Consider the following 21,514-nt stretch of genomic DNA (forward strand, 5'->3'; position numbering starts at 1 on the left):
TAGATCATCAGGGTGGGAAGGGACCTCAGAAGGTCATCTAGTCCAACCCCCTGCTCAAAGCAAGGCCAATCCCCAATTTTTGCCCCAGATCCCTAAATGGCCCCCTCAAGGATTGACCTCACAACCCTGGGTTTAGCAGACTAATGCTCAAACCACTGAGCTATCCCTCCCTGTCCTAGAGTTGAGTGGTTTAGATGTGTGATTTAGATGCTGAAGGCACAAGTCACTAGGTTAAGTTTCCTGTTGGGTTTTACTTTGTCTCTTCCAGCGCATGCAACCGCGTGTTTCTTCTGCGGGTTGATAACGATTTTGCTCTCTCTTCTGTTTTCCCTTTTTCTTGATAGTGCTGGCGAAAGGTGACAGATTGACAGTGCGAAAGACTGAAATCCTCCCTGTATTTGTCCCCAAACCAGCACAAGAGGGGAGGGATAGCTCAGCGGTTTGAGCTTTGGCCTGCTAAACCCAGGGTTGTGAGTTCAATCCTTGAGGGGGCCATTTAGGGATCTGGGGCAAGAATTGGGGATTGGTCCTGCTTTGAGCCGGGGGTTGGACTAGATGACCTCCTGAGGTCCCTTCCAACCCTGATATTCTATGATTCTATGAAGACTCCTCCACGCAGTCCCCTCCTAACCCACCTCACCCCTTTAGGGATGACACAAGAGTTCAGTCTCCATGGCCCATTGAGTGCTTGGCTTCTCTGCTTAGGCTGGCTACAAGGGCCCCAATGTATTAGAAATGGTGGATTTTGTGATGTAGAGACCTGTCCACCAGGAACAGGCCGGTGATTCCCCACCCACCCCCTCCTCCACCTCCCCTGCTCATTTCTACTAGGCCACTAAACAGCTGTCAGATTATAACAGCTTTCACTCACTACTTGCCTGCCTTGAAGTCAAACCAGTGTCCTGGTGGTGAAAGGCTCCCTATCCTGTTACCAATCCCCAGAGCTTTTTCTAGACCAGGGGTTCTCAAACTTCATTGCTCCACGACCCCCTTCCAACAACAAAAATTTCTACGCGCCCTCAGGATGCGGGGACCGAAGCCTGAACCCGTTCGAGCCCTGCCACCCCCAGTCGGGGGACCCAAAGTCAAAGCCCCAGGGCTTCAGCCCCGGGGGGGGGGGGGCGGGGCGGGGCTGCAATCTGAGCCCCATCGCCCAGAACTGAAGCCGAAGCCTGAGTCCTGCTGCCCAGGGCTGGGGCTTCAGCCCCGGCCCCCGGCAAGTCTAACGCCAGCCCTGGTGACCCCATTAAAACCATTTGAGAACCACTGTTCCAGAGTTTTGTGGCTACCTCTCATGCTGCTGTCTTTAAAAGGGAGCTTGGCATCTGTAATGGGGCAGATCCCCTCCTCTAGAGTCCCCTGCTCTAACCACTTGGAAAATAAGAAAGATCTCCCCTTTATCTGAACATTGCCCTGAAGCAAAAACACTCCCCTATTCTACAACAATAGCCAAAATTACTCTAATCTCACCCCTGGAATCTCCTCACTCCTGAATACTATTGTATTTACCAGACCTTTACCAGAAAATACCATTGTATTTTCCCCTTAGCTTCCAGGCCTGTCCTTGTTATGCTCCGTCAGGCCTGGCTAGGTTTTGTTTAGTTAACTCTGATTTATGTTCTAACAGTGCTGTCATTTCGGCAGAACATACATGCACGTTTTTTGCAGGCTGCAGCAAACTGAGCCGGGTTCCAGCTGAGCTTTAGGGAAGGCTCCTGCTAGCCAGAGAGAGCAAAGTTACTAACTGTCCCAAATTGACAGCTCCTCCCTGTGCCTCTCCTGTTGAGTCATCTGACACCAGGGCCTGAGGAATGATTTCTGACCCTTGCTGTGTGATATTCGTTAGGGTCCTGTTCCAACCTGCCGTACCTCCTTCATAGCAATGCAGCTGAGATTTCTTAGGGGAGCTCATTTCCGCTTTGGGGTTGTCTCCTGGGGCCAGACCTCTGGCAGCTCAGGGCCTGGAGTGCCAGGACATCCTCAGGGAAGAGAGTCTCATGTTCCCATTTGTCACATAAAGTTTTGCAACATTTTTGTTACCAGTAAACACGGCCGTGACGAGATGTTGGCACCTCTGATTCCGGCCTTCTGGCGCCCCGTTAGCACCAAGCAATTCATGGGGCTGTTTACAAATCATTTTCTAGAAGGGTGTTTCTCTCTCTTTCCCCATCTCCCTCCTTGCTGCTTGGAATTCCTTGGGGGATGGGTAAGGGAAGGACTTGTTACTTTCTCCACCTGTGGTCTATGTCTGGTGGAAGGGGGTGCAGAGAGTTTTAACCATTGTAACCTCTGATCATGGCAACAAAAATACGGGTCCTGACAATATTGAATTGAACTGCCTCTCTATTCTCCCTTTGTTCATCCCTCTGCATCTTCTGTAGTTCCAGAGGTCATGGAGAAATCCCCACCATCTGGAGAAATGCTAATCTCTCCATCATCAAGACTGAAGCTACTGCAGCTTCCCATTGTAAGCCTGATTTTGAAACAGCTCCTCCCCCCACAGCCCACTGTAGCCTCACCAAATCCAATCCAACCCACCTGCCGTTCCCTTGTGTGGTCTGGTGCCTGAGTCAAATTGCTTTTAGAAACCCATGCGAATGAACCAAGGCAATTCAGAGAGAGGATTATTTGCATTAGAGGCCAGATCCTCAGCCAGTGTAAATCCGCACAGTGTGACTGAAGTCAATGGACCTTCATCACATTACAGCAGAGGGAATTCTTGCCCTCGGAGTTTTCATTCCTTGGAAAGTTTCCTAATTGTTTTATTTGTTTGATATTTGTGGCTCACCCTAGCTCAAAAATGGCTTGCACTAGGGACGCCACATGGGTTTTTATTTTGTTGGCCTCACTGAGGACTAGCACCTGTGACAGTTTTAGGAGCATTCTGTGGCCAATACTGCAAACACTTACTCATGAAGTCAGTGGGACTGTTTGAGTAAGTGCACGGATTTTTCACCTGCATAAGCATTTGTGGGACTTCTAAGTTATTACAGGCAGTTTAAGTAGTTGTGTGATTAAATAAAGGGAATTACAGCACTCTCTACCACTGCATCCCTATGCCTCCTATAGCAAAAGTATATTGCAGGGACTGTTTTACCTCTCCCGGTGACGGAAACACTTCAGCATCACAGACAGATCATGCTAAGCTAGCGATCTGACCCTCTGCCCACACCGATCATTTAGACCTGCATTTTTCAGCCTGCACAAGTGCAGGCCTGAAGTCGTTCCCCTGGGTGCGCTTTTCCCAGGCACTAAACTAAGCTTTTTTCTTCTCCAGCTCAGACCAGGTGCAACAAGGTCATTGGGTTAACGCACTCCCAGGCCTGCATTTCAAATCAGTGCCACTTGTTTTAGAACTGCCCAGGTGGTGTAAAACACCTTCCTGTTCCTTGTCCCAAATAGTCACTCCCTACAGGCAAGCAGCAGCTGACTCAGCAGAGTCTTCTCCTGCATGTTGGTGCAGAGGAGACGCGGATCCGGTGAGAAGGCCCCAGTGCGCCACTGGCCCAAATAGCTCCTCGGGAAGGGGAAGGGGAAGGGGAAGCCTTTTGAGTCACCGCTTCATCCAGCTAGACTTGACAGATGGCTCAGCCTGGTTTTCCCCAACTGGGTGCAGTGTGCTAGAATGTTGGTGCCCAATTCTCAGCTTGTGGGCTCATCGGACTGAGAGATGGAGAAGAGCTAGTAGATCCTCCAGCCTTTCTCCAAACCATCGCAGGGTCATTCCCTACAGTACCTGCTCCAGTGCGTGACTCTAGTCTAGTTCTAATAGTCCGAAATGATGACTTGGGAGACGAGGTCACACATCACACTGTCCGAGAAGTATCTGTGATATCTAGCCTAAATATTACCTCTTCATCACACCTAGTTAGACCCCCGAGAGCCACCTGAAATCATCCTTCAGCTGTTTACGCTGTGGATATTTGTAGGCTGCTACGGTGTGTACTGTTGATTCACCGCTTGGCTAAAGTAGGCAAAACGTTGGCCCATAGTTCAATGAGTCATAGAATATCAGGGTTGGAAGGGACCTCGAGAGGTCACCTAGTCCAACCCCCTGCTCAAAGCAGGACCAATCCCCAACTAAATCAGTCCAATAGTTCAGTCCTTCCAGTCCCCTGACCACTTTTGCTGCTCTTCTCTGAGCATCGCCCTGTTGAGCGATATCCTTCTCTTAAGGGGATGCGCCAAACAAAGCAAAACATCGCCGGGGGAAGGGACCGTCGTCTTCCTGCTCCAGGATGCGCAGCCTAAAATTGAATTAGCCTTTTCTGCAGCCACATGTCACGTTGCAAACTTGCATCGGATGTGTGCACCGTTCGCACCCTGGGCCACATTCAGCATCACTGTTTCTCAGCTTGCTCCCTCCCAGCAGGGACTTATGTTTCAGACTGTATTCCCTAGGTGGCTTTGCGTCAGTAGTTCCAGCTGAATCTGCCCGTTTCTAATCCGTTCCCCCCCACACACCCCTTTTGGGGGGGATTCTGTCTGCATCGCTGCGTGCGACTCCTCCCAATTTAGTCTCATCTGCAAACGAACATCACCCATGTGCTCTACACGCAGTGCGGCAGATCCTGCCCCGACCCTTGGCTGTCCCCCCAAGTGCCCCCTACAGCCCAGAACTCTGCCACTAATTTTTACCAAGCCCAAAGCGCGTGGCAGCTGATCACGTCCGACTCGAGCCATCACTCTTGCTTAGAAGGACGAGGTCCCTGAAAGCTGGCTTGAGCTCAGGCCCTGGCCACTTCCACGCCTGCTTGTGCCAAAGGATGCTGAAGCTGAGCTCAGTGTGCCTGGCTGGAGATCTGTGGGGGGGTACTGGGGAACTGAGATCACCAGCTGACCTCATCGGGGCGTTGGATCTGAGCGGGAACCCTAAGGCGCGAGGCCTCATGCTGACCAGCCTCCCTGTCTGCCACCTGCCTGCCTCTCTCCTGCAGCTCCCTGATGAACGGGGTCATTTGTTCACACAACTGCTGGCATTAGAGGGCCTGTCCCTCCTGCCAGGGTTTTCCTAAGCAGCCCGTTATTGTTGAGGCGTTATTATCTGGGTGTAAAAGTTCCCTCTCTCGAACCAGATTCCAGCAGGCTCTGTGCAGTCCCTCACGCCCTTCGCTTTCACAGCAAAAGGGAAAACCCTGCCAGGCGGTTGGATCAATATGTAACCCGCACGCCTCCTGGGTGTGGTGTTCTGTCCCCTCTGGGGGCACCGAGACCACTTAGAGATTAATGAGTCTGCTACAGCCTCTGCTAAGGGCCATGTGGCTTTTAGCTCATGTAGTAGAGGTCCATGCGTTTAGCTCCAGAGGTCACAGGTTTGATCCCGCCTGCCGCCGACTGGAGTCTGTCAGTGTTATACTGAGATAGGGCCCCGTGCCCCTGTACCTCAAACACAGGGTCAGTTCCTGCAGCTGGGTTAGACCAAATGGCTCAGGGATGTGGTGATGGGCTGCAGAGCCTTCCTCTCCCCCCCCCCCCCTGCCAATCATGAGCATGGGTTCAAATCCGGCCTGGGTTGGAAGCGACAGAAAGTTTGTCAGCTGTGACAGGTAGCTATTAAAGTCACAGCTGCATTGCTCTGGGTGGGGGTGAATGGGCAGGGCTGTTTACCACCATCCACTGCAGCTAAGCCATGTACCCGGCCAAGCAGGACCCACAAAAGTAGTAAATACAGAGGAGGGTGGGAGCCCCTCCTCCCCCAGGGAAGGGTCAGCAGAGGTCCCAATACACTGGATGAGACACAGCCAATAGTCATTGTTAGTGGGGGAGACAGGAGGGCTGAAGTCAGGGCAGGATCGAAGCAAACCCGGTCTCGGCAGTTAGTCTATCTCCTGTCTGGGCTGTGCTCCGTGGAAGAGTGCGCACCTCAAACACAGGCCAGCAGGGGGGAGCGAGAGGCCACCGTGGGGCTGCCTGAGGGGAGACTGTGCAGCTGCCCTGCGCTTGGGAGTTACTAGTACAGAGGAGCCCAGGAGGGCTGGAATCTGAAGGGGTTTGGGTTCAAGGCCAGGTTTGGCCCGTGTATAATGACAGGAAATTGTTTACATGCCGCCGTAAGGCGTACGTCGATCCTGGGTGCTGGGCACAGGACGGGATCCCTGCCCCCAGGTGCTTGCAGAGTAAGGGGACGATCCTGCACGCTGCTGAGCTCCCTTCACTCTGACTGAGTCCCGGGTGCGCTCAGTGCCTCGCCGGGTCAGCACCAAACAGCCCAGACACACGCCCCAATTGCACGGGCCACCCTGGTGGGCCCAGCAGGTGGAGTGCAAGAAGGAGCTGGCCCTAGGCGGATCTGGGGGAAACGGTCCTGGGTCTGGAGGCACTGCAGAATCAAAGCCTCCACTTTGGTCGCTAGCCCAGTCCAGCTGGGTGCTGCCCACCCTCCAGCCCCACTGAATTCACTGGCGCGGGGGGTGGGTCACAGCACTCAGGATCAGACCCCACGTGCTTGAGGGGCCTCCCTCCCGGTCCCCTATTGTGTGTAGAAAAATCCCAGCTCCCCTGCCTCTTTATTCCATGATTCCAGGGTGACATGAACTGTGAGCCCGGCATAGCCAGTGCCTCTATTTTGTCCCCCATGAGAAGGGTCGCAAAACACGACAGAGCCTGGAAAACATTGTGGTTTTGTGAGCACTGCCTCCGGCAGTTCTGGGGAATCGGTCCCAGCTGGGCAGCTCCTGCCACTGCCGGTACTGTAGCCTCGCTGTCTCGAGCAAGGGTCCCGTCCCACGAGTTGGGAACGCTTAGACGCTTTGAAGGGGCGGCAGGGAATGGTGCTGGAAACCAGTAGGTGGCGCTCATCCCTTTGAGTCAGTCCTGGACCAATGCAGTTACAATAAACTGCGTGTTCCTGCCTTAAAATTCCTACATCGGTTTCAGCTTGATACATGAGTCTACTTCATTGCCAGCCCTAAAATGTAATGTCTGATTGCTGTGTGCTGGTAAACAGCTGCCACATTCCACGCCAGAGGTGGCTGCCTTTCAGTGCTGGGTAACGTGATCCTTACCTTTTTCCCTGCCTGACCAGCTGGTTGGGAGGCTGAATCAAGTAAACCAGTCTGTCCTCCTCCAGCACCTTTCACCTGAGAAGCTCAAAGGATTCCTTATTCTTATTAGTTAGTACTTACTAGAGGATTGCACGTGTTACTGTTTACGCAAGCTGAACTGTGTCTTATCCAACTTTTTAGGTGCAAAGGGCTTGTTGAGTTTTCCAAAACACCATAAACAGTGAGTTTCTATGGCTCGACAACAATGCAGTCGCATGTTATAGCCCCTATTTCCTGGCCTCCAGCCAGCAGAAAGCAAGAGACCGTCAGAGAAGTTAAAGAACTGCCTCGTGATCAGGAATAAACTCACGATGGCCAGTGCAGGGAGACCATCAGAAGCTAGTACACTCCAGTAGGGGCCTGATGCACATCCCAAAAATCAGCATCGCTGTAGTTGCCCAGAAGCAATGAAAAGAGAGCTTTGCCCTGTGCTTAGGAAGATGCATGTGTAGTGGTAGGTGCTAGAGGGCAGCAGATCTTGTTAGGGTTGCTGTAACTTTCACTTGCATGATTTGTTTCTCCCCAGAAACTGGGTTTGATTCTTAGCTACTCCAAGGCTCCTTTACATTGGTCGTGTGGAGGGGGGGAAAGGCCCCCCCGAGAAACTCCCTTATGAAGAGATCCCACCCAACACCATGTTCTATTCCCAGCACTGCCTCCGGCCCTACTCGGTGATTTTGGGCAAGTCACTTCCCGTCCCATGCCTCAGTTTCCCCATCTGGAAAATGGGGACAATGATGCTGACCTCCTTTGTAAAGTGCTTTGAGACCTACTGATGCAAAGCACTATAGGAGAGCTAGGGATTATTACTGTTGTTAAACTGGTCCTGCTCTCAGCCCGCTGCATAGGGGGCAGGCTGGCGTACGGCTGGCGCATGGTTATTCTCTGCTTACCAGGGCCCATGGGAGATTAAGGGAAGCAGAGCACAGTTTAGAGCAGCCCTGAGGCTGTTCTAACTTGTGTCAGTCACCACACAGCCCCAGAATTCAAGCTGCACAAAGGTTGCTTAAAGCAACTTTTGCCCCCCACCTTTCCTGCCCCAAGGAGTAACTAAGACTGGGGCCCACTGAGTGCATTAGGGGCCCAGTGGAGATGGGGCATAGTAGGTGATGCCCTGCTCAAACTCCACCCACCATCCCAAGCTCCGCCCACATTTCAGAAGAGTTGGCTCTCTCCGCAGTAGTCCACAATGTTTGTGAATAATTAAGCTGCCACCCTGCACTGGCAACCTCTCAAGGAGCCCCAACGAGGAGCGAAGAGGCCAGTCCTTGCCCCCAGCAGCGACTTCCTCCCCTGGGTCCCGACGGCTCTCTCGAAGGGTAAAACGGTGGAAAGGGTTAGCGGTTCCTGCTTCTGCGAAAAGCAATCCGACTGTAACTGCTTAGAGGTTCGCCCGGGCTGCTGCACTGCGAGTGGGGCGGATCCTGATGGAGTAGGAGGCAAACTTCAGTCTCCTTCCTGAGCCACTAGGGCCCTGCATGCCCAGCTGCAGACGCTGACCCGGGAGGTTCCCCCCCACCCCCATCTGTATTCTGCAAACCCCCTGGGTCTTGTTCAGCCCCAGCAGCCCTGACCTGGCCTGTCTGGGGGTTAACGGAGCAGGTTTGGGGGGCGGAGGCTTTCGGCAGGCGTTAATGTGTCGCTGACGTGGGCGTCTTACCCGATTGCAAAGCCCGGCTCAGGTTCTCTCAGCCAGAGCGAGGAGGGGGATTGGGTGACAGTGAGAGGCTGTATCGGTGACGCGGCCTGGGCCGGGAGTGTGCACGCCGCCGGATACAAGTTGCTCCCTAATGTTCCAGCCAAGGAATACATGATCCCTGGCAGGATCCCACCGAGCTGCTGTTTGGGGAGGAGAGGAGAGGGGGGTCTGGCAGCTATCCTTGCCACCCTCCCCCAACCCTGGGCACCGCTTGGCCCTTCCTTCCCAACTGGGACGCCAGCCTCATGAGTAACTCTAGGAAAGCAGGAGCAAGGGAACCATGGTTGGATTTCTGGAGCTGGGGAGCCCCCTGCCGTAGGCCCTGAGAGGTGGATCAGTGGATTGAAAACACAACCAGCTCTCCCCATCCAGCCCCCTCCCTCTCCCTCTGGCAGACAAGGACTCAGCTAAAGTGAGACCTGGTGTCTTTTGTAAAAGCTTCGTCAGCTGGGCTGTGGTTTTGCACAAACTAAACCATGTCCGGTTTTCCCCTGATCCCTCATTTCACATGGTGGGAAGATGCGGGGATAGGAAGGCGAGGCCGATGGAGGAGTAGGCTGTCGTCACTGTGACCACTTCAGACCCAGATTCGGGTGCAGTGGAGATCAGAAGACACGCCAGGGTGTTGATCGGAGCAAGATAATGCTCTGGCGAATACGGAATAACAACTCTAGGGGTAGCGGGAGCTAGACAGGTGTAAATCAGTTTGGGAAATACCAGCCCCCTAGCCACGCACCCCTCAAATCCATTCACTTTACAGGGCGTCTGCTCACACATTTTCTGTCTCTCCTACCTCCCGAAAGGGATCGGAACTGGGCCATCCACTCGCTACTCATGATTCTGGCTCGCAGATAAATTCCAGGTTTGCAAAATTACAAATGACAGCAAGCGGGAACAAAGAGCTCTGTTTGCATCCTTATTATATGCCTTCTCCCTGGCCATACCTGTGCCGCTGGTGGCCCCTTCAGAAAAGAGGAACTGCTGCATTCAAGCTGGACCAGGCCATTTTCTTGAGTGCCCAGCAGACCCCCAAAAAACAAAATACACACAACAGAGTTTGAGAAGATCCAGGACCCAGGCTCCCAGTTCATGATAATCTCTGTAGCCGACACTGTACAGACAATAGGGGAGGCTGGCCTGCGTGCTGGACTGCACATCCTGGTTTGTTATTGTAGGGTTGCACAGGAATGCCAGGCTGCATGCTCTCGTTTGCTATTGCAGGGTCGCACAGGAATGCCAGGCTGCATACCCTTGTTTGTTATTGTAGGGTTACACAAGAGCAGTGGGCTGCACATCCTGGTTTGTTATTGTAGGGTTATTTATTAGGGTTATATGTTTTTAAAGGAAAAATTCAATCTAAACTATTCATTCTAAAACCAGCCGCAGACCAGGAGAGATGTTAGTGCTCAGCTGGCTCTTCCGCCCGTAGAGCTTGTCCCCTTACTGTTAGAGCTGAGGATTCAGTGGGCATGGGATCTTGGCACTCTCTCATTATTCCAGCAGGAGCTGAGCACCAGTGCCTGGGCCCAATGTCCAAACCAAGTTTTTAAAGCTGACGATGCTGGAAGAGCAAGAACAGAGACGGCAATAATGCTCTTCAGCCAGGGGCATTGTGGGGGTTTCCTTCTGTCCTCTGGAGTATCAGGGCTTGGGCACTGCCGGAGATAGGATGCTGCACCAAGTGGATCTGGCATTGTACCGCCTCGCTTCTTACCTGCCTTCCAAGGCTGATGTTCTGTGGTCTATGGGCCCGATCCAGCGCCTAATGCAGTCAGTGGGGGTGGCGTGAGGTTGAAGACGGGAGAGTTATGCTGGGGTACATGCTGCTTTTCTGCCCGGCTTTTCAGTTGGCCTGGCGAGGGGTTCACTTTATATAAAAGGGGCATCACTCATTTATGCCCAGGGTGTAGGTTTGGTTAATACAGCTTGGCAGAATAGGGGATTCATTTCAACGATCTGGTGAATGAGAAGATTTCAGGGTAAAACCGCGCCACTTCCAAACACCAACGCCTTGCATAGTGACTGGTGGCTGCTGGCTGGTCATTGTAACTGACAAGACACACACCATGCGACTGACCGGCTCCTGATTCCCAACTGGTTCATTCTTCCAGGCCTGATCTTTTCCTGTTTTATTTAATGAATACATTTGTTTCCTCCAGCAAACAAAGAAAGCCCTAAAACACACATCGTCAGCACCTGAGAAAACCCGAGTGCACAGATAAGCCTGGGTCCTCATGAGATGAGAGAAAGGGAGAATGGCTCAGTGGTTAGGGTGCAAATCTGGGACTTGGAAGACTTTGCATCAATCCCCTGTTCTGCCAGAGACTTCCTGTCTGAGCATGGGTAGATTTCTGTGCCTCAGTTCCCCCATCTGTACAATGGGCGTAACAGCACTGTCCTGCCTCCCGGGTGTTGTGAGAATAAATACTTTAAAGGTTGTGAGGATGTGAGGTACATCAGGCTCTGTTGAACCCAGTGGGTTTGAGTAAGATCCTGAGAGGCTGTAGTAGGATTTGTTCAGCAGTGATCAGGTTCACTGCATGGCTTTGGATAATACACGTGAGTAGCTGCTAGGCTGGGACACTTGACTTTGGCAAGTAGCGTATTTGGGTTTTCTCAGGGCTGGGAGAGGAAAAGTTCGACTTGGCGTTGATTGAAATTGTGAATTGGGGTTGGGTGCGGGGGGCTGGACTGACAGCTGTAGGGACCACAGGGCCTGAGCTTCCACCCTCCAGCACACCAATTCTGAGACCCTCCTGCCCTTATGAAACCCCCTGTGATGATTTTGCAGTGTTTTGCCTGGTGTTAAGTGGGAACTAAAGGCATGTGCTGCCACCTGCTGATCCACAGGTGAAATGCTTTCTTTCTGTAAGTGCAAGTACCCAGGGGCAGCGATTGCAGGACTGTTATTTAGCTGTCTGGCTTGACACATTCCTGGGGGCCTGTGAATGACACTCTAAAAGATAATATAACAACTTCCATTACATTCTGCCTCCTGTAAAACTTCCCCTCCTATCCTACATGCCGTTGCAGTGTTCCCCTGTGCTGTTAAACACAATGTTCCACCCCAGAGATGGCTGCATTAGGTCCTGGTGAAAATCCCTTGTTGGCCTTTTCCTAGCCTACACCTGGGCTAGGTCAGAAAATAATTTTCTTTACATTGATGGATGTCTCTGCTTGTCACAGAATCGTCTTCTGTGGGGCTGGTGTCCCATCTCCCCCAAGATCATCTGCAGGCTTATTCCTTGCCCGAGGATCATCCTTTGCACATGTTGGGTTCATTGTGACCAAATTCGAATCAGGTGCTCTCATGATGGCGTGGGGGGGGATAAGTAGGTGGATGTATTTGTATTCCTGATTCCGTTCCACTCTTCCCCCTGTTCTCCTCCTCCCCAGTGTTGTGCATTTGCCATCTCTTTCTGTTGCTTCTGCCAGAGGGGGCCCCTACAATAGAAGAGGCCTGGTAGGAATATGACCCAGGGCTCCACTGTCTCTGGAGGGGAAAGCTATATTCACATCTAGAACCGAAAATAACCCTCTTTCACGCCAGTGGCTGTATTAAAGGTCACAAGTCAGCTAAGTATAGGCTGTCACCGGCTCACTCCTATATATAAGCACTCAGGAGCCCTGCTGACATCCCAGCTGTTAAAATCATATTGGCTGGGAGCAAAGTGTTCAAAAGGTCTCCCAGCATATATGGGGGTAACTACAATGGATGAAACAGCAGATGACTTAGGCACAGACACACACACAGAGCTTGAGGCTGATCATACCAATAATAACTCATCCAGAAGGATCCCCCCAGCACTGCAGAGACTAGATACATACTGTACAGGGATGACTTAGCCACCACAAACATGCATTCCCCTCCTGGTGGACTGGGACACCCATTCTTGCAATGAGACACAGCAATGTGACACACGAGGTTTTAATGTGGACCCTGCGTTCAGCTACCGAAAAGGAACCTTGCAGCTCTGCCAAAGCTCCCAAATCCTGATGCAAAGCATCTCCTGCTATTCCCCTCCTGAGCCCTGTATATCCCTGCCAGCTGCCCCCAGACATGACCTGCAGGGACATGGTCTCTCTCAAGCTAAGCCTGCCAAACCCTGAGGTGATTTTGCCCTGGGGGCAAATGAAAACCAGCAGGAGAGAAGCAGGCCACCCCACCGCCATCTCCTCCGCAGTGGGATTGGCCCTCTGAGCCCCACACCCCAAAGAGACGACGGTTTTTCCACCCAGCCTGAGCCGATTGAGGTGCTGTGCAGAAACCGTTCGTGGCATGGCGTTGCCCTACAGACACCCGGTCTCGTGCGCGTCCCAGCGTCGATCTGGGCGTGTGTGTGACCAAGTGTGCGCATTCAGTAACATACCTGCGCCTCTCTTGGCTCGATGTAACGATACACAGTGGTCTGTGTCTGTGGGGGCCACTCCTTGGCCCAGTGCGACTTAGTCTTGTGAGAGTCGCAGAGGGGTGCCCTCGTGGGGAATGGCACTGGAAGGAAAGGTCTCTCCTTTATGGGGAGATGCTGCCCAAGGCACTGCGATGCTTGGCATGGCTCTCATTAGGTTATTCAGCCCTCCCTCCCTCCCTCCATGCCTGCTGGAGAGGTGCCAGGCAGTCAGAAAGAGGCGTACATAGGGCTGGCCCCGCAGGTTACACGGGTTGCTCACGGAGAAGTCACTCTGCTTTGTCCCTTCCTCCTCCAGAGCGGGAATCCCGCGAGCACGAGGAGCCGACCACCTCGGAGATGGCGGAGGAGACCTACTCGCCCAAGGTGTACCGGCCCAAGCATGGACGCCTCTCCGAGCTCAAGGCCGAGGCCCTGAAGAAGGATCGCAGGAAGAAGCTGACCTTGTCCAAGTTCGTCGGCGGGGCGGAGAACACGGCGCATCCCCGGGTCGCCGTCCCCGAGCTGAGGCAGGAGTTTGAGCTGGTGAGTGCTGGGTTCCCCTCGCCTGCCCCTTTTCTCCTGCCTGCCCCCTAGTGCCCCCAGCAGCAGGTGCTGAGAGAAATGGGCATGGTTGCCCGGGGGGGCCATATTGCCACGCAGGAGATGAGGCTTTGCCCTGCTCTCTCCTGGCCCCGCGCTGGGGAAATCCATCCCTTCCAGGAGCCCAGCGGGTCACTGACTTGTGGGGCGTGTGGGATTCCTGGCTCTCGGTTGGTGATGGGGCCAGGGCTTGCTGGGCACCACCTCCTCGCGGCGCCTCTCGCTGATCCTCTCGCTCCTCTGGCAGGGCCCTTGCCGCAGGCAGATGGAGGCTTCGCTGCAGGAGATCAAAACCAGCGAACGAATGACTCCCCGAGCCGTTCACCTTCCCAACTGCGACCGGAAGGGATTCTACAAGAGGAAACAGGTGAGCTCCCCCACGGGAAACCAGCATGGCCCCTCCCCACGGCAAGGGTCTGATTCTGTCAGGGCCGCTCTCCCCCGTAGCTCTGTGTTGAACCAATATGGTGCAAGGGGACGTTAATGATGACCCCTAGCTCTTACACAGCACTTCCCGTCCTTAACTCTCAAAGCGCTTCACCAAGCATCGCGCCTCGGTTTCCCCATCTGTAAAACGAGGGTAGAGCATTGACGCGACCTGCCCACGCTCACCGACAGAGCCAGGAACAGAAACTGACCTAGAGCCCCGGTAGCCGCTAGGCAACACTGCTGTCAGGCCACTGGGGCTGCCCTCTTTCAGCTGAGATGTAAAACTGCGACCAGAAGTGGCACGAGTCAGGGCGTGGGTTCCAGGGCTCACCAGTCGTGTGCGCAAACCGTGCCGTCGGTTCGCCGGTTCTCTCCCACAGTGCTCTGCCCTAGACATGCCCTGCAGGGTTCCTCTGGTCGTCTTAGTGGCGGGCAGTCTTATTACCCACCCTCCTGGGGGGTCGACCAAGTCAAGTGGCATGAGGCACCCCATGCAGCAGCTAGCAGGAAGCTGCATCTTCCCTGAATCATTTATGAGCAGAAGCACCCGGAGGCCCTGGCCTTGGGAATCGGGGGCCTGGGGTCCACTGTGCTAGGCATGCTGCACACCGGGAGCAAGAGACAGAGCTCATGGTCCACCTGGAGAAGCCGGGCATAGGGTGGGAGAAAGGGAGGATTACTGACCCCATTTCACAGAGTGGGAACTGAGGCCCAGAAGGTTGAGCTGACTTGCCCAAGGTCGCACGGAGCCAGGAACTGAGCCCGGTTCTCTCCTGAGTCCTGCACAGCACCTGAGCCCTGGGGCTAGCCTTTGGCGAGGTCGAGGGCTGGTGCCAGGTTGCGCCCCATTAGACCTGGCGGCCGCGTCTCGTCCCCGGCTCGGAGCCACGCGGCACTGCGACCTGGGCTCTGCTCCAGGCACCGTTACTTCCCCGTGACGCGCCCGCCGCTGAGCTCCCTTTGCGTCTCTCCTCGCTTCCCCAGTGCAAGCCGTCCCGGGGGCGGAAGCGCGGGCTATGCTGGTGTGTGGACAAGTACGGACTGAAGCTGCCGGGGACCAATTACGTGGCCGGCGACCTGCAATGTCACAGCTTCGACAGCGGCGTCACCGAGTGAAGGGCCTGCCCCGTCCCCTGCCCCCCGCCCCCACGCCTCCCCACGCCCCGGGACTCCGAACCCTTTCATCTCATTTCGAAAAACGGAAGAAACTGAGGACCTCGGAATCTGCAGCCCGTCCTCGCCTGCTCGGCGACGGCGACTAAAGGAGAAGAGGGAAGCAGAAGTCAAACCGGCGCCGCCTTCCCAGTACAGACCCCCCCCCAAGATGCCCCCAAACTGCTCTCGACTCCCCATGCAGGGACGCAGCCAGCGCCAACGTAGGAATCGACTTGGGGGCTTTTCTATTGTGGGTTTGGTTTGGTTTGTTGATATGGGAGGGGGGGTGTCTTTTTTTGTTTGTTTTGGTTTTTAGACTAGCCAGCAACTTTCTAAACGGTCTCCAGCGAAACCAGACAAAGCCCTGCGACGGGGTACACGTCCACCGCTCAGCCCTTGCGTTTGAGTGGCTTGCTTGGCTCTGCCAGAGCTAACAATGCCCCCCACTGGCACCAAAAGTCCTTTGATTGATATCTCTGTGGAGATAGGGCACAGCTTTCTGGGCAATCGGCGTCTAGAACATTGTTGTAAATGGGATTGCATTTTGTTAGGAAATGAGGCCGGGGATGCCAGCTCCTGCCAGCAAAAAATGGTTATGGTTCCTTTAAAAAAAACCCCCAAACTAGCCAAAAGATAACCAATCACCTTTCAGTTCCATCGGGGATCGTTGTCCCTGAGCAGCGTCAGGAATCTGATTTCCTGTCGCGTGAGATTATTTTAAATGTTGTTGGCCATCGGTGTGTGGCAATTTATGTTCTGTACGGCAGACAGGATATTGGGCTAGATGGACCTTTGGTCTGACCCAGTCTGGCCGCTCTTGTGTCCTGTAGACATTAACGGGCCTTTTCCCATGCTTAAAATCCTGCACTAGGTCAAGTGTTTGGAAAATCAGCGCCCAAATTCAGGCAGAAGGACCCCCCCCCCCCCACACACACACACACAATCCTGCAAACAATTTAGCATGTGTATAACTTTACTCACGGGTGCAGTCCCACAGACAGCTTTGCTTAAATGGCTGTGGGATCGGGCTCCAAAATCTTTACCACCCTCTGCCATGATGGGAAAACGAATGATATTGTCCTTGCCCATCATAAGAATCGTTTGCCCGGGGGGTGTGCGCAAACCTCTCTCTTCTTCTGTTGCAATGGTAAATTACAAATGTCAAGTCTCTCCCCCTGCAATGAGCTCCATAGACACTTAGGCCTGGCAGAGCTTATTGTGTTATCGGTGCCCTAATTTGGCCAGGGCCGTTTGGCCAGCTTGTCGGCTGTTGTGACTGATACACGGAAGCCACTGATCTGACCAACTCAAGCGGCATCTTCAGGTGTGGCCAGATCGCTGCAGCCTTTGGACTTGTGTATTTTTTAACTCTTGGGACCGTTTTTTCCCCCCCTACTTTCACCACGACAAGGGTCTTTGTTAAGGTCGCTTCCGACGAGACTCCGCAGCAAAGAGGACGGGGCGTTCGGCTGACTCCCTGCTTTGGCCAGCTAACGGCGCTCAAGCTGTTGCTGTCCATTGCTTTGTCGCTGAGTGCGCGGACGCGCCCACCGAAAGAACTAGCCCCCACCCGCATCCTGGCAGAGGCTCCGACTGGCGCAGCTCGTTGCAAGCACGCCCAGGCAGCGTGCTAATTAGAGACACGAAGAGCGTGCCGGTTTCTTCCCCGTACCAGCCAGGACGGGCCCTGCTGCGGGCTGATCCTCAGGAAAGCCGGAGCGACACCCGCGACACACTAGTGCAGATCAAAGGGAACCAAGGAATCTCCCCAAGCTAGACCGGCTACTGCATGACCGGGACTTGTGGGGTTTCTTCCTCGACCTTCCCAGAGGAGCATGGGTCTGGCATTGCGGGGGCTGGGCAGTGCCTCCCTCCCCCGCCGGGCTTTGGGCAGCCAGGGGGGGGAGTGGTCGCCCCGCTGGTTTTGCTGAGCGGAGCAGGGGGTTTTGCCCCGTGGGAGATGGGTAGGGAGTCTGTGTGTGCCAGCAGCCCCTGTCGGTGCTATGACGCTGTCCTCCCAATACCGGAGCGTGCTGTGCTCACGGAGCCTGATTCTCCGTTCCCCAGGCCCCTGCTCAGGGCAGAGGGCGTCTTGTAGTCTAGGGCTGGGCAGCCCCCAGCATCAGTAGGGCAGCCTCAGGGCTGCTCTGGCTTGCGCTCTGGCCACCCTTCCTCCCACGGCCAGCCGGAGACGCAGCACCTAGCGTTGTGCAGAGGGGCCGCAGTGTAACCGGGAACCAGGCCCTGGAGAGGGAAGCGGAGACCTAGGCTCGGAGAAGGGCAGTGATTTGAGAGGGGAAGCTGCCCCAAATGCCCTTCTCCCATCACCAGGTGGCGCCATTTCCCAGGGCAAGGCTGGCCGTGCAGGTCCCTGGGCCTCGCCATATGCGATGTGTCCCCGGTCCACGGACCCCGCCCCGCCCACACACAAACACCCAGCCCGGGCTTTGGTGCAGGGAGGTGCAGAAAGCTCGCGACACTTTTCCCTCGCCCCGCTCGCGTCTTCCAGGCTGCCAGCCAAATGCGTGTGGGGGACGCAGGGTCACCCCCAGGTACTCAGTGGAGTTACAGGAGGCATTTATTCTATGCATGTCCACAGATAGCACATCCATTGGGACCTGGCCCCCCCCCCCCCGCCCACTCTAACCCCGTGAACCATGAAAAATGGGCCACCCTGCCGCCCTGGGCATCTCTCCAACTTGTCCTGGAAGCTCTGGGCTACTTGAAGGGAGAGGTGAGCACACGCTGCTGCGGCCGGGGAGCCCGCACAGTTCAAAGGCGTTTGACGTTGGTGGGCTGGGTCAGTCCACCGGAAATGGAAAGAAGAGGGGACGTTTGCCAAAGTCACAGCTATATCCTGGTCCGGCTCTGCTCCCCGCTCCCAGGGGACAGACCCGGGGTGATCCCACCTGGCTTCGGAGGTCACTGGGTGCATTATAGGGGAGCCACAGCCTTGAAGATCGGGGTAGGTGGCAGAGAAGAGAGCACGGGGGCCATGTACACCCCAAAGGGGGACGGACTGCGCTAGCAAAGCTCTCGCCTGGGGAGGCAGTGCCCCCATCCGCCTGGCTTGGCCAGTCCCTGTGCCGCGCTCCCTCCCCAAGTGACCCCGAGTCCTGATTCTTTTAGGCCAGTACCCATTGTCTTCCCTTCTCGTGCTTTTTCGCCCTTGCTTGTTCATTTGTTTTGCTTTTGCTTTAGTCCCCGAAACTTGAAAGCTGCGAAAGCCTGGCTGGGCAGGTGATGTGCCCCGGGGCCGGGCTGGGGTCTCACCGTGTCTGCACTCAGCTAGGGATGGCAACTACTGGCTGGGGGGGGAAGGGTCACTTCCAAGCTGTGTCTTATAGCTTGCACCCTGAGCCCTTTTATTGAAAAGTTGATGGGGCAAAGATGAGTCTAAATTTGCCTCTCGGCTACCCCAGGGTCAAGCCCCAAGCCATTGCAGTCAGGAGCACGGCTCCCATTGCTTTTACTGGGGGGAGAACTTAGTCCTCGCTTCTCTGCTCTCAGAGGTTTTTATGGGGGGGAGTGGGAGAGAAAAGGACTGTCTCTGTGGCTCCAGTGGGATCCCCCCGCACGGTACACACCAGGGCCGGGGGGAGAGGGGGGCACTAGACAAATGCTGGGCCTGGGTCAGCAGCCTAGAAAAAGCCCTGACTCTCCACGTTAAAGAGCTGAGCGTCGCCCCCATCTCACTGGCTGCTGCCCCAACCCCAAATGACGCCCCCCCCCCCTTTGTACTGGGTGGCCAACGCAGTTCTGCCGGGAGGAACAACCCTGTGCCCCCGTGGGCCTGTTTCCCCCAGCCTGAGTGGCTCTAGAGGTTGGCGCTAGCTGATGGTGCTACAGCCGGCCGAAAGCTAATGCTCTTCTGCCTCAGTTTCCCCCCCTGCTGAAGTGATCTCCTGTGTGCCTGTGAGCTCAGCCCAGGGGGGAGGCACAGCCAGCCGTGGCCCCGTGTTACGGCTGCCAGTGGGATCCCCCCCCCCTTGAAGCATTAAAGCCGCCCATCGGCCTGCCGTCACTCATGGAAGGCCTGGAAAGGGGACGGCGGCTGGTGCAGATTCAGGCTGTCCCAAGGCCTTCTGCTTCCTGGGACCCCAGCAAGCACGCAGTGATTGGGGTGCGGGGCTGTGCATTCCCCCCCTCCCCCCCTGTGGATCAGCATAGGGGTCCCTTGCCTGACAACGAGAGACTGAGTGGGCCAACCCAGGGAAAGGGAACCCAGTGGAGACACAGCCCCTTAGGTGCCTCGCCCACACAGAGCTGTGGGTCTCTGCCGTCATTGCTCCCTCCATGGTCCCCTTCGGAGGAGCCCGGGGCTGAGCCCGGAGAGAAGCGGATGCCTGGCTGCACAGAAGGGCTGTCAATACTCCCTAGGGCCGTGACTGTTTGAAAACTGCACTAAGATTCGCTAAGCAGGATTGAGCCATGTCCCGGGAAGTGGCTCACCAGGACTATGTGACCCTCCCACCTTGCCCCAGGCCAGGAGTTTGTTTTGGGGGAGTGGTTTGGGTTTTTTTAATGGTGGATCGAGCAAACCCAGACGGGAAGACTCCCTCCAATAACGGCTTAATCCCCGGGGAGGTGCCGGTGATCTCTGAGGCACATTTCACCTCTCGGTGTCCTTCTCACCTGAGTCTGTGGCAATGAAACAAGCGGGGCGGGGGGGGCAAAGGAGGATCTAATGGGGTTCAGATTGAAAGCAAGGCCAGGGCGTGGTGGTGAGCAAATAGCTCCTCTCCGGCGGGGTTATTCCGTGTCTGTGCTGCGGCAGGCAGTCTTATTTTAAAACCACTAGTACAAGAGCATTTTGCACTATTTCTCCACTCTCTTCTCTCGCACGGTTGTTTTTTTCCCGAACGGAGTGTGTCGATTTCAACAAGCAACAGTTCACCTTGAGTCCAGCCCTCCCCGGATGAGCCCCTTGGCTTCTAGTCCAGTGCACGGCACTGCCTTTTGCCCCCGCCCCGCCGGCCTCGGTGCGGCCTGTCCACAGTGCAGTTATCGACCATTGTACTACCGCCGTTAACACCCCAGATTCCGAGATCCCTGCCTGGTTTTTAATCTTTAAGCAATACTCACTACACATTTTACGGTAGCTTTTTATAGCTTTACATACATACAGTAGCTCTGTTTTGTTTTGTTGTTTGTTTTTTTTTGTTTTTTTCCGTGTGTGTGTTATTGTTTTTCCAGTAAAGAAGAAATATACATAATCGTACTGGTGGGGAAAAAAGAAAAAAAAAGCAGTTTGTGAAAAACTGACAACGGATGAGGAGCTTAATGCTCTGTTTTGTACTTTTAAAAACAAATCTCACGTTTTATTAAAAAGTGAAGATTGCTGTATGCTATTTATTCAACTTATAATTTATGTTACTCTTTGATCTTTGTCTTTTCTCATGGCAAAGCATTTATTTAATAAAGTTATGCATTCAGTTAGCGCGGGTCTACGCCCTGGTGGATGTCTGCATGTGAGGGGGGGGCTGAGCATGAACAGAGCTCGCGACAATGTTTTGGAAGCAGCGTCACTATGGTAAAGGATGAGAGGCGCTTATAAAGCTTCATGCTTCCAGTTTTAGCCATTCTAACTATTTAAGGGGTTAGGCCAGGCCCTTCCTTCCATAGTTGCAGGGTTTTCTGTGTCTTGCTCTGAAGCTTTTGTTAGTGGCTTCTGTCAAAGATAGGACACGGGGCACCTCGAGTCTGCTCCATGCTGGCAATTCCTATGACACCGCTGGACGTTGCTAAAAGCTCTCACAAGGCTGATTCCTGGTTAGTTTGGATACCCCACATGTGACCAGTGCACGATTCCTGACTCTCCCACCGGCTTGCTGGGTGCCTCCCACAGGCCAAAATGTTCCAACTTAGGGTCCTCATGGGAGGCATCCAAGTGGAAAGCCGGCCGCTGCCTAACTTTAAGCAGCCAATTTGACCTTTGGTGGCTCTGTGCCCTGCCTTCCCCATTTGTAAAGTAGGCAGGAAATATTGACCTTCCATCATGGAGGGGTGGGGAGGGGCTTTGCATTCATGGCTGTGCCACGTTGGGCCTTTAGGCAGCTCCTCGTAACAATCTCTGCTCATCCTGATAAGGCCCCCTGAGCCTTTATGTCTCCACAGCCCTTCACAAACTGCAAGGACCAAATCCTCTGGCGAGGACGGGCAGAATCACACGCCCCAGTTTACCAAAGGAGAAACTC

The 21,514-nt window shown here is 54.5% G+C and overlaps 1 protein-coding gene across 1 annotated transcript in view; it reads left to right on the forward strand.

Moving 5' to 3' along the window:
- Nucleotides 1-20,663, forward strand: part of IGFBP5 (insulin like growth factor binding protein 5) — a 33,273-nt gene extending 12,610 nt beyond the window's left edge. Inside the window, exons 2-4 of the mRNA XM_073304994.2 lie at nt 13,450-13,676; nt 13,981-14,100; nt 15,147-20,663. Of these exons, the coding sequence (XP_073161095.1) occupies nt 13,450-13,676; nt 13,981-14,100; nt 15,147-15,278 (479 nt within the window). The 3' untranslated portion in view covers nt 15,279-20,663. The remainder of the gene's footprint in view (nt 1-13,449; nt 13,677-13,980; nt 14,101-15,146) is intronic.
- Nucleotides 20,664-21,514: the final 851 nt, after the last annotated feature.

This window comes from Lepidochelys kempii, chromosome 11, assembly GCF_965140285.1.
Source record: "Lepidochelys kempii isolate rLepKem1 chromosome 11, rLepKem1.hap1, whole genome shotgun sequence".
NCBI lineage: Eukaryota > Metazoa > Chordata > Testudines > Cheloniidae > Lepidochelys > Lepidochelys kempii.